The following is a 13,137-nucleotide window of genomic DNA, read 5'->3' on the forward strand; positions in this document are numbered from 1 at the left end:
TTACTAATCTGACAAAATGATTGGAAATCCAAATCCGGAAGAATCGTTAAATCCGTGCATGCTGTTCGTTCGTGGTATCCCTTACGATTGCTCGAACGAAACCCTCGAAGAAGTGTTTAGCAAGGCCGGTGCCGTTAGAAAGTGTTTTATAGTGAAAAATCAAAAGACAGAAGATAAGTCTCATAGACCCTGCATTGGATATGTCACCTATATGAGGATAGAAGACGCAAAATCTGCACTTCAAATGGAAAACGACTTTATCATTGACGGATCAAAGCTTCGGATATCGCTTGCTCGTAAAAAGCTGAAAAAAAAGGCAACAATCACGGAAAACGACGAGACCGAAGCTCCTGTTATAGTAAAGAAGGAGAAATCAGAGGGAAAAGAATCAGTGGATGATCCGGAATACGCTGATCAATATACCGTTCAGGTCAGCGGTCTGCCAGCTTTATACAAAAAAGAGCATGTTCTCACTGTTTGGAAAAAATGTGGACTAAAGGAACCCGTTAGTTTAGAATTTCCATGCGAGAACATTAATTCCGCGACTGGAAATCTCGTGGAAGGCAAGGACCAAAGGCAGACGGCGAGGTTTGTCGTTGACTCGAAGCAAGCGGCGTTGAAAGCGTACAACAAATTGGCTGGGAAAGTCATCGGTAAGAAGAGGAATTATACGTTGAAAGTCGTATTCCTCACCCCGGAAGGGAACTTCAAAGCCGCGAGGAAGTCAAAGTTGATCGTGAGAAACTTGAGCTTTCAATGTACGGAAGAAGACCTGAAAAATGCTTTCGACAGGTATTTATGTTATTCATTTTGAAACGTATATCGAGTTATAGTAAAAGGATAGCCGTTACGAAACGAAGCCAACTATTCATTCGGAGTTCGTGATATGATCATGTGACACGTTTTCAATCAACTAGAGTTTGCCATCACTAGCATTGGTCGTAATGTTTCAGGTACTCGAATCTGAATCGATTGTTAATTCTGACGATTCGAATTTTTCCGAGTACTGAAATGATACATCACTTGCTACTGAGTTAATTTGTCAACGAGAATTATAGTTTCAAAACTATATATGGAAGCCTTGAAACCGTAATTGGTCATATCGCACTCCATCGCAGTATGCGATAAATGTAGTGGGCCACAAAGATGCGCAAGTGCGCATGTTGGTGGAAATGACATGAAGATGGGCTTTCATCTCTGGGTTATTTCGCTCAAATCTTTGACAATTTCATAAGCTAGGCTACTTCTATCCATTAGGAACACCATCTCACACTATACGGAATGTCTTCTGCCTAATAATGCGATGCAACTTGTTTATTCTCAAGCTACGGCACGATTACGGAAGTGAAAATTCCAACGAAGCCCGACGGTAAAAAGAGAGGGTTTGGATTTGTCCAGTTCACCCACGTGTTTGAGGCTATGCGTGCGCTTAAAGCAATGAACATGCAGGTACTTGTTTTTTTTTTCCTTTCTATAACTGGGCATTTGCGTTGTTTTATGGTAAATCTCTTCATAATCGCGTTTCCCACTTCTTTCTTTTTAGAACAGTGGTTCTTGACCTTGACTAACCTGGCGGACCCTTACGTTAATCTGTTCGGCGAGCCTCAAGTTTCCGTCTAGTCACAAAAACAAGTAACATAGAATGCTGGCAGACAAATTGAACTACACAACAGTGTTAAAAGATTAAAACCTTTAAATCATTAATTTTACTTAAAATAAAATGATGATCATAAATATTCAAGTACTGCGAGTCAGTGTGACTTTGCTGTATGAGTTAGGTTGGTGTCTTGCCTTCCCGCAAACGCCTGAGACTGGCTCAAGGGATTCCGCTTATGAGAGCATTTTGGAGTGCTGAAATTAACATCAGTTTGAAGATATCATTGTGTGACCCACCACAAGATGAAACTTCACGAGGAGATAGTTTTCCTGGAAGTACCGTGTCTAGTGAATCGCAATATCGATTCTTTACTTTAGTCGCTGAAAAGTGATGTCAGGCATTCTGCGCGGCTCATAGTCCAAAATAGCAATGAAGTGATGATTATGATATTGTTAGAATTGTATTTGTATTTCTTTGGTAAAACATATACTGGACCTATTTTATCTACTTTGAATTCATGCGGCATCAACAAAATTTGAAAAGTGGCCAGAGACTCGTTTTGAGTTGGCTGTCCCTGGTCTATATGTGGTTACGATGTATGTCTCGCCATAATTATGGTAGACTGTCCTGACTCTGACCCTATATCCAATAACCAGGAACGTAGAACGCCAATCGCAATACTACTTTAATATTAGCGAGACATAGAAATATTCATGGCAACAAACAATATATTGAAGATGGTCTTTCTATGTTGACTGTAGGAAATTAAAGGCAGAAAAGTGGCGATCGATTGGTCCGTCCCGCAAAAGCAATATCTGGAAATGAATTCCACGACAGGAGAGAGTAACGAAAAAAGCACTTTGGTAAAAGAGGAAAAATCAACCGGCGACAAGACGGATTCTGAAGCGTCTGACGAGGAAGAGACGGACGATCATGATTCCGATCAAGGTCTGGGAGATTCAGAAGAGGAAGGCGATAGTGCGGATGATGATGAAATGGAGGAACAGGTAGAGGACGAGAGCGATGAAGATGATGATGGTTTGGACGATGATTCCGGGGGCGAAAGCATACCAAAAAAGGGTAATGTTTGTTGATAATGAGATCTGGGCGAAATCGAATGCCTGATTGAATCGGCTCAGAATCAGATCGGAAAAATTAGGCCATTTTACTTTCTAGCAATGCTCCACAGAAATGTTATTTATGCTATCTTGTATGGCTTTGTGCTACCAATCGAGGTTTGAGAAAATTGATACTATGATATGCTTAAGCGGAAAGGGGCGTTTCATTTCTGTTCTGATAAACAATCTCTCACTTTTCGACTCCAATCATAACATGACCCTATTCGATTGGGATTTTAGTTTATGAATCATGCTGTACACTGTACAGCCTACGATAGAGATGGTTGGCAAATAACACATCAAACACAATCCGGAATGTCTATCATGTACTAGATTGAGATTTCGATTCAAGCCGCATGCCAACTCGCGATTCCTCGGAATTCCATCACCAAACCATGATTTTCCAGGACTGTAAAAATGATGAATCCGATGTAAATCCGTCGAAAATGCAATATATTCTTCAAAATCTGTGTCGTCAGGTCCAAGTGCACACTCATTCCTGGTTGCTAGTAACCTTTACGTTTCCGTTATCGATGTTTTCAGCACATAATATGTGTGCTTGATTGCTTTCAGTTGTCAAGTCAAAGAAGAAACACAGCCTCAAGACGTCTCACGATGTTCACGAAGGACGAACGGTGTTTGTTCAAAATTTGGCTTTCGATGTTTCCGAAGACGGTCTGGCCCAAGCTTTCTCCGAGTATGGACACATTTGCTATGCCAAGGTAGAGACGGTTTTGTGATGTCTGTCTGTTCCATCTGTGGTGTGCAGACTTCGATAAACTACTGGATTTTCAAAATCTGCAGCTAGAACTAGAACTAACTTTTTAAGATACGCGGCTAGAATTAGAACTATGGTACTCACTTTTCAGAACTCACAAATAGAACTAGAACAAACGTTTGTCAAAAATCCGCAACTAAGTAACTATGACACAACTAACTACACTTCCCACGCATTTTATGGGATGAGACCTCGGAGATGTTTTGACGCCAAAACCCACCCCCTGCCTGGAGCACTGTTAGTTTTGATGACTCTGGGCCAACAATGCCCTCAAGACCGACTCTGGGCCAGCAATGCCCACAAGAAAGGTGTAAAGAAATCTGGGCTCATGGACCCCAGGTTAAGAACCCCTGTTCTAGCGTCTCTATATCGCGTTCACCATCTGTATGGTGACCAGATGCACGTATATTGTACAACTCGAGTTTTTTGCACGTATTCATGAATTTGAATACGTCGCAGTCATGTTTTTATAATGTTCTTTTCAGATCGCCATCAATTCGGAAACCGGGATGTCCAAGGGATGCGCTTTCGTCCAATTCAAAACCCCGGAAGAGGCCTCAGATTGCATCGATGCGCTGACTGGCGAGGAAAATGTATGTAGCTGGGTCTGCGCTTGTTTTCAATCGACTATTGCCGTGCTGTAACCACCAGACTTTTCAAAATGCTAGAACTAGAACTAGCAATCTTTAAAAGTCCATAACCAACTGCTAAAACACAATTAACTAAGATATTGACTATACAAATTACTGAACTGTAAATAAGCCAAGAAATATTGGAGACGGAATCGTCCAAGAATCGTCCAACCCCTTAAAATTCATCTCCTGGCTATGCTACTGTTAGTAGTGATGACTCTGAGCTAGCAATGGCTGCAAGAACGTCACACAACAGAACACCGGTATCGCGATTCACGACAAATGATGAAACCTGTATTCTTTTGATTGGTAACTAAATTTTTTAAATACGAAATTAGAACTGGAACTGCTTACGTTTCTAAAGCCGGAACAAGAACTAGAACTTCTCAAAATACAGGTGTAGATAGTTGTCCATCAGCTAACAAGATGACTGCCATTTCAGGGCAAGATCCTGAACGGGAAAGAGATTCAAGTTTGTCAAGCCGTGAGCAGAACCGACGTGAAAAAGATGCTCCATCAACAGAAGAAGCAGAAAAACGAAACGGAGGACAAGAGGAATTTGTATCTCGGCAGGGAAGGTCTCGTACGACCAGGTACGTGACGACCAATTTATCGGCGCAAACTTGCATTCGTGCAGTTCTGACGTAGCCTACTATACAGTCATCAAACAAACCCTCATCAAAAAAGCTCTCCAAATCAGACTTAGCTTAACATAAGTAATGAAGTTGATGTCAATTTTCGTGACATCAATCGTTCATGCGTGCAAATTTGCTGGCAGATTCCCATCTATTAATACATGCTTGGCTTCACAATTTTGGACAGTTCAGATTTCACTCTGATTTCGTTTCAGATCCATAATATTTTACTGTCAGAAAACTGCATTCGGGTGATTTTTTGGTAACCTGGTGAATGTAAAAATTTTTATTCATAGCATGTTTTTGGGAGAGGCGGTCCTAAATCCTTTTTATGCCCAAGTCGGTGCGATTATCCACTTGGGATTGAGTAGATATTTGCAGTGTTACTTCCACTTGTGCAAAGTTACGGTGTTGGCTACCTTTTCGACCTGCACTTTTCTTCCTTGTAGGAACGCAAGCCGCCGAAGGTCTCAGCGCGATCGAATTGAAGAAAAGGGAAAAGATTGAAAATATGAAACGGGCCAAGCTGAAAAATCCAAACGTATTTTTCTCTACAACTCGACTCTGTGTTCACAATCTTCCTAGAAGTGTGGACGATAAAAAGTTGAAGGTATGACGGAATTACAATAATTCGCTTACTCTGTCAATTCTGTCATTACCTTGGATCAGTGGCTCTTAACCATGGTACACACGAACCCCAGTGGCCACAAGACCAGTGTTGTAATGACTCGAGTCATGACTCGACTCTAGTTGATGTTTTTGGGTGACTCGACTGGACTCGAGTCATTTTGTCAGAATACGGAAACTGACTCGACTCGACCAGTCAGTCTGTGTATACTTGTATTGCTCGACGACTCAGACTTGGCTCGGCTTAAGTCAAAGGTGAGATTGACTTGTGACTCGGGACCTTGTGACTTGGTTACAGCCCTGGTGAAGACACACACCACAAACTGCGGAAGTCGTTGATTCACAGCAATACATTGTGTGTGTAACGGTTTTGTTCTCGTGGCATTGATGCAGTATATTTTATGCATCCCTATTCTGTAGCGGTGGTTCTCAACCTTTGTGACCTCACGGACCGGTGAACCTTCAACAAGCAATCCCTACATTACGGCAAATGTATGTAGTTCGAATGTAATATAGAAAACTTCATTTCATGCTGGAAAAGTAGCGTCGGTCGAGAGTATTTGGTCAGACTTGGTGACAATTTTCGTCCATATCTACGACACAAATCTATCGGTAAACTGATTATTATTGGGCACAGCTACAATGCTGAAGTCATCTCAGCCTTCACTAATCTAGCGGACCCGCAATCATCCGGCGAAAATGTTGGCATATTGTAATGGGGCCATGTTTTAAAGTAACCAGCAACTCGTTTAAGACTGTATATGTATATGTAAGTGGTAAAAATATGATTTCCAAAATTTGACGAATTCCGACAATATAATATAGTAATAAATAACATCTGGTAAATGGCGAAGTCGTGCGTTTGTTTCAAGATGTTCCCAACGGTCAAAATTGAGTTGGTAATTTTAAGAGGTGTCACAGAACCAGGGACAGGACTGGGTATAACAGGTGAGGTATCAAACGACAGCAGGGAATTTCCCTTCTTTAATTTGGGAAATTCGATTTGTTTTGAATATTGTGCTATTGTCGTACTTCCATTTTGTGTTGATTGTGCTATTTGAACGTTTACCGGTTGCGAATTTTTGCTGTAATTTTACTGGTCCGCGAGTTTGAAAGGCTGAGAACCGGCAGTAGACTTACCGTGTGGAAAAAGTACTGGATTTTGAAAATACACAAATAGAACTAGGACTAATAACATTTAAAAATCCACAACTACCTAATAAACACAACTCACTAGATTCAACTCGTTAATTTTCATTTTATCGGAATCAGATCAATTTCCCACATGAACATCAGTGCAAGTTAGAAATCGGAGGGGTTTCGACCCCAAAACTCACCCCGGGCCACGCCACTGTTGGTAGCAATCACTGCGCGCTAGCAATGGCTGCAAGAACATCGCACAACAGATCACAGCATCACAATTTACGCCAAACAACGACACGTGTTTTCTAGTTGCTTGCCAGCTCATGGTTTTTAATCCACAACCAGAACTACAAGTACTCAAAAGACCAGCAGTTAATTGACCGTCAACTAACTGAATTGTCAGCTTGCACAAGACCAGCCAGCACAGTGCACACATAACCTATTGCCTTTCTTTGTGATGGACTAACACCTTGTTTGCTTGTGATGGACTAACACCTTGTTTGCTCCATGAGTACTTCAGTAAACGGATGCCGTTCCTTTTTTAGGAGCTTCTCCTGTCTCAATTCAAAGATCGACGCAGCGTGGTCATCACGGAATCTCGAGTGATGCGAGATCTCAAGAATGTCAACGAAGACGGAGTCGGAAGGCCGCTCGGATTCGCGTTTGTCAACTTCACAAAGCACGAGCACGCTTTGAAGGCCTTGAGAAGTTTTAATAACAATCCAGACATTTTCGGACCCATCAAAAGACCCATCGTCGAATTTTCACTGGAAAACAGGTAATACTTGGCGCGACGCTGATATTTTATGGCGTTGTGTTTTACATTGATTTTTTTTCATTCACATGTTGAATTTTCTGCTTTCATTCATCCTTGACAACACTTGATCTTTCCAGCCAATATGTGAAAAACTCTACCCACATCCTGCTAAAATGATACATATCAGTCAATAATAAATTATGAGCATTTAACCAGTTTTTTTTCGAAACTATATTCGAATTATAATCATCACACCTTTCCAAATTAGACTAGAATTAGAATTATTGCTATGGATGTTTTTCCGAATTAGATTAAAATTAGGGCTACCTATTTTTAACAAATTAGATTAGAGTTAGAACTAATCAATTTCTTCAATTTCTTCCCAATTGGACTAGAATTGGAATGATAGCTACATGTTTTCCAAATTAGATTAGAATTACTGAATCTGTGAAAACGTGCGCTTGTTCATATCATATCAAAGTTTATAATCGTATGAGATTGATAAATGTTTGTACAGCACGCTAGGCTTGTTTAGCACGGCACAGTTTGCCTGTAACCTTTTCAGGAAAATCAGAAATTAGATAAAAATCTAAATCAGAGCATGGAAATATCTCACAAATATAGATCAGAATTACAGCAAATAAACATGTCACAAATTAGATTAGGCTGAGGTTACCGACATTTCGTCAAATTAGACAACTAGAATTATATGGGTTTATCTAAGTCTGCTTGGAAACTTTCCTTTTCCATTCCGTTGCTTCAATTGCTTCCGCAAAGCGTCACTGCGGATTTCGTGCAAATCAAACGATTCCTACCTTCTAGGAAAGCGCTCGAATTAAAAGAACAGCGGAAATCGAAATTCCTCACGAAGCAGAAGCTGAAAAAGGAAATTCGCTCGTCGAATGACGCCGCGACAACTCCAAATCCCAAGCGACAGCGTTTCAAGAGGAAGTCATCGGAAGATTCTTTCTCTCGCGATAAAAAACAGAAAGTGTCGCACAACTCTGTATCGCAGAACGGGAAAACGACCCTGTCTGCCGATTCTTCAAATCCAACCAGACTGCCGTTTCAAGGCAGCGTCGGCATGACGGCCAGCGGCAAAAAACTTCCGTTACCGCATCACACGAAACCGAAAATCCGTTCGAGAGACAAGGGGAAAGTCGTGGAGCAAATGCGGCGCAGCAAAAAACTCAACAGCAAGTCGGAGCAGAGGAAAGTCATGCAAAAGTATCGCGAGCAAAAGGAGGGCAAGAACGTGCGGGCTTCCGCGGAGAAGCCAAAAAAATTGAAGAAAAGTGCCGCCGGGAAGGACAGAGAGTTTGACGATCTGGTTTCGAAATATACTCGCGCCTTTTCCAGTAAACTCGACTTGAAAAAAGTGCCCGGTAAAAAATGGTTCGAAGTGTGACGCTCTTTTCTGCGGACGCTGAATTATTTGGGATATACCGGGCATGGTGGCAGGCGGAGATGGGTTCGAGTTGCTTGATTATGACACCCAGTACCGGTGGATGACGGAAATGGTTTACGTCAAAATTTTTGAAATATGGACGGCGTGATTCTACTGTAGAATGTTTCATCTGCGCTTCACCGGTCGTGACTCCATTCCATGGCTGGAGTGCGGTTTGAATACATGACTACCTTACGGATAGATGCACGGTCGACAGACTTGTTCAAACTACTGCATTTTAAAAATTCGCAACTAGAACTACATTTGACTTTTGAAAATTTGCAACTAGGGACTACTTAAAAATCTGACGGAGGGTTAGAAATTGGAAAACCGCAGTAGGTGGTTTCCGCAGTGTAAGTAAAGGCAATTTTAGATTATTTGCAGTATATATGTATTTTCCAAATCTGTGCGGCGGTCCAATAATATGGTTGTCTAGCATCAATCTATCATCTGTGTGCATCTGTGTGTAGGGTGATATTGCCTGTCTGCATCTACTAATAAACACAGTTTGCAAGTCGTCACGATGTATTCATCATTCACGTAGCAGGGGGTGAAGTCGACTAGAACGAACAGCTTCAATCGAAATCACAGCAGCCTGGGGTTGGAACACAATTGGCTTTTTCAGAACGAGAAAATTGGGTAGATAAAAAAAATGGAGACCGAATACACATGCTGCAACACAAATTTTGAAATGTGTCCTTGCAGTTAAAAACTGGCATCAAAACTACAGCGAATAAAAAACAGCGTAGCTAGTTTCACACCCAACTACTGTGGCAATACAAGATTCTGCTTCATGAATAATCGCCTACAGGAAAGGCATGATATGTATCTGTAAAGTTCGGAATTTGATAAGACGTTTCAACTCAAGATTTATCAGCACCAACCCAATTTAGAGCAGTTTCGGATACATATCGGACTAAAGAGTTGTTTCCGTGTAGTTATATTTGCTTTGGGAGGCCGGAAACTTGATGACCGTGGGATTCAAGAGAGACGACAATATAAAAAACATGTGTGCCACGTCAAACAGTGAAAATCAAATGAGCAACTAATTCACTTTCACCTGATTGCACACAGACACTTCAGAGGCTGCCATGAAACGCTGGTAAAATGCGAAAGAGTCTCAAACGATGAGGGACACTCTAACAGTGCCTTGCAGCGAAAAATTATTCCGTAATTGCAACATCATAATATACATGATTCACGACACAGTCGGTTACCATTGACGATCATCACAAAGCATGGATGGTTCTCAACGTTGCGAACGTCCGTGTCTATATTGCTACAGCACAATGCATTATGCAATGCTTGCAAACGACACAGGAAAGGTCACCAAAAACACGAATTAGTTAAAAAAAAATTGGTCATTAAAAGGCTTGTAAAATTTGCTACTTCAGCAAGACAGATGGGCCACGCTTGAGAACCATTGGGCTAAAAACGAGAGTTGCAGTATTCTCAGCCCAGAGGTGGTCAGTAAAGAAATGTTACTTTTCATAGTTCAAGTTTTGCTTGTTTGTGCAAATTACTCAAGCAGTTGTGATGTTAGAATACTACTTTTATGAGTTTTTTACGCCAAACTAAACCTAGAATACTTGAAAATTTATAATTGTACTAATGACGGAAGTGGTTATATTTTAATATACCCCCTTGAACCATTTTTAGGCCAAACTACTTACTTTCTTTCAACCTATTCCATTTTAAAGAGTGTAACATAGTTTTGCAATAACTTTGCATCAGTATTATGGAATTGACCCTGTACCATGGAAACTGAATCGATATTTTAAGATTGCACCTATTTCTGGTGTTGTTAGTCACTTTGCGTTAGTCACGAACTTATGAGCGATGTTAAGACTGCTCATCTGCTACTTCCACTTCATTTGTGAGTAGAAATTTTCGACCAATGACAGCTGACCACCTCTGGTGTATACGGTCTTTGATGGCCACGTTCAAACCATTACATGGTCCAACGAAGTCCAGCATCGCTTCCAACTATCACATGATCACTACAGAACAGCAATAGGAAAAAAATCAAAAAAATTACAGCAGTTATACTTGGCTTGGAGCACCAACACAGAAAAATCACCACCATCGACAGTATATCAGATAAAATTACGATATTGCGCACACAATTACTGAACAAGTACGCACCTCGTGCGATTTCTACATCCTTTCCCAGCAGACATGTTCATCGCTGATCAAGTTAAAAGCAAGGCTGGGCACAACAATTCCAGTACCAGGGTCAAGGGGTGTATTTTACAAATCAGGATCAACGCTACGGATGTTCAAAATTCCATTTTTCTTCAAATTTGACTGCCTACCATAAAATTGTTAGGTTGTATTGGAGTTAGCAACTTCAAATTTATTAAAAAAAAAAGACTCTTTCAAATTCGACTGGCAAACCCGTGGAAGTGTTGAGTTGTTTTAAAAAAAACGATGCATAGCAAATTTGACACAATTCCAACAAGCAGGAGTGAAGATATTGGATTTGAAAATAATTGTATTTACGGTGGGAAATTCACAATTAATAATTTAGAGAACTAGCCACCGCAAACACTATGGATTTTAAATACAAAAATTTCAATAGCAATAACTTTACTTCTGCCGTTTGGAATAGAGCCAAATTTGGCACGCAGCGTTTCCTTTGGCCAACCTCTCCATTTTATCGAATACACAGTGTAATTTGAAGAAAACAATTTCAATTTGAACAACCCTAATCGATACTTTGAATTACTTGACAGCAGAGGTCTACAATAGGCTGTTTTAGAAGATGTTGTCGTAATTATGATTTTTTACTTATCAGTTGGTTTATTGTACGAACGTGTGTGGTTCAGAAATGAGCTATCCGATATTTTCCTAAATAGGTTGTCATAACGATGGTACTAGGCTAAGCCCAGCCCCAGATAAAATCACACATAACACAATAAAGGTAGCGTTCTGCCCTGCGACGATGGCAGTGTTGAAAATAGTATGGCAAGCAAAAACGACATTGTGGTGAAAAGTTTATGAAAAAGGTCGTCTTTTTGAATTTTGTCTACTCTTGACGGATTGCAAAGGTTGCATAGCGGTGCCGTTGGAGGTGGCTGTCTGGCTTCGGGGGTTGATGACGGAGTGGATTTCCGACTGGATCTGCTCGGGAGTTTTTCCACAGGTTTCAGGTATACAGAAGTAATAAAATACTGCAAAGAACAGATCGAATCCCGTCCAGAGCAGGTAGGCGTATTCGTTCAGTCCGGCCTGAAATGAATAGTTGTAGGTTAGACCAGTGGCACTCAACCGCCGGTCCGTGGCCTGTTTCCTGACGGTTCGCCAAATACATTAGAGCAGTGCTTTTCAACCTGTGTGACGGTTCGCACTAGTGCGAATGAAAAAAAATCAGTGCGAATGACGAACGTGGTGCGAATGAAAAATCCAGATGAGTGCGATTGAAAATTGTCCATGTTTTTCACTTTTTCCGACGTGGAATAATTCAAATAAACACGATATTAAGAACAGTGAGCCTGTAAATTTTGTCGTTTGGAAGCAATTCTAAAAACTTTTTGGTGGCTAGGCTTTTCTAGTTCACAAGTGAGGAACGCTCCTGATGCGTATGTGTACAATGCAAAGTTTGAGATAATATTTCCACGCGAGAGGATTACGTCACTGCATGGGAAAAAGAAGGAGTTCAATCGGTATCAGTTGCTCAAAGCTCACTTGCTCGGAAACGTCCACCGTGTATGGATATTGTATACGGACCTTGTAGGAATGTAGGAAATAGTAGCTGATGCCAGTGTTGACATTTGGCATATTTTAATGCAAAATATTGGAATTTTGGCATACATTCATGTTAGTTAACAGCAGAATTTAGCGTTTCTTCAACTATAACAATTAGCGCATTAGATCCATAACAAGTGTTGTTTACTCGTGTACCTAACCAAGGATTAGAGGATGTTATAAATAAAATTACAGTAAGCACATTAGTGTCTTATGTCCAATGAATATTCTATTTATCTAGCATCGCATCGAATTATTAAGTTACTGGGCAGTTTATCTACTGACCAGTGCAATGGCCTGTTTGTAATGCGAACTCCACAATTTAGGCTTAGACATGCTTTCCTGTTCTTGGACTGATGATCTCAGGCTAAGTCTAGATCGTAAAGGCATAGGCCTATATTGGTGATTCCACTAAGCTTGCTGATCCATAGGAAGAGTTTGCCTAGTTCGTGTTCGTACCGCCTTTGTACTACAAACTTTGTAATACTCCGAACTCTATCGGTTTAGCTTGAGCAGATGAGCAGTGAGCACCATCTGCAGAGCAAAATCAAATCCACCAAGCCGTATGTCTTACGATATTCTTTATGCGGCCTAATTTAAGCTTAATTACACTGTTGAACCTTATTACTCTTTATGTATAAGGATATGTGAGATAC

The 13,137-nt window shown here is 40.8% G+C and overlaps 2 protein-coding genes across 3 annotated transcripts in view; one reads left to right on the plus strand and one right to left on the minus strand.

The window, feature by feature from the left end:
- LOC145447116 (RNA-binding protein 28-like) lies at positions 1-9,255 on the plus strand. Its single transcript, XM_080325534.1, has 9 exons — positions 1-792; positions 1,326-1,449; positions 2,359-2,677; positions 3,289-3,437; positions 3,979-4,086; positions 4,568-4,718; positions 5,210-5,370; positions 7,076-7,308; positions 8,110-9,255. Exons 1-9 carry the CDS (start codon positions 17-19, stop codon positions 8,693-8,695), a joined length of 2,607 nt encoding a protein of 868 aa, XP_080181660.1. The 5' UTR covers positions 1-16; the 3' UTR covers positions 8,696-9,255.
- Positions 9,242-13,137, minus strand: part of LOC145447117 (solute carrier family 2, facilitated glucose transporter member 5-like) — a 23,601-nt gene continuing 19,705 nt past the window's right edge. For both annotated transcript variants that reach the window (XM_080325535.1, XM_080325536.1), the window contains exon 11: positions 9,242-11,965. In XM_080325535.1, the coding sequence (XP_080181661.1) occupies positions 11,732-11,965 (234 nt within the window). In that variant the 3' untranslated portion in view covers positions 9,242-11,731. The remainder of the gene's footprint in view (positions 11,966-13,137) is intronic.

The sequence above is a fragment of the Botryllus schlosseri genome, chromosome 9 (genome assembly GCF_051294905.1).
Source record: "Botryllus schlosseri isolate E-star chromosome 9, Bs_hap1, whole genome shotgun sequence".
In the NCBI taxonomy this organism is placed as follows: domain Eukaryota; kingdom Metazoa; phylum Chordata; class Ascidiacea; order Stolidobranchia; family Styelidae; genus Botryllus; species Botryllus schlosseri.

Bases quoted from the DNA above. Each gene is read 5' to 3' on its own strand.
- LOC145447116 (XM_080325534.1), top strand. From the start codon at position 17: ATGATTGGAAATCCAAATCCGGAAGAATCGTTAAATCCGTGCATGCTG. The intron at 2,678-3,288 runs GTAATGTTTGTT...GATTGCTTTCAG, and splicing joins CGAAAGCATACCAAAAAAGG to TTGTCAAGTCAAAGAAGAAA. The intron at 3,438-3,978 runs GTAGAGACGGTT...TGTTCTTTTCAG, and splicing joins GACACATTTGCTATGCCAAG to ATCGCCATCAATTCGGAAAC.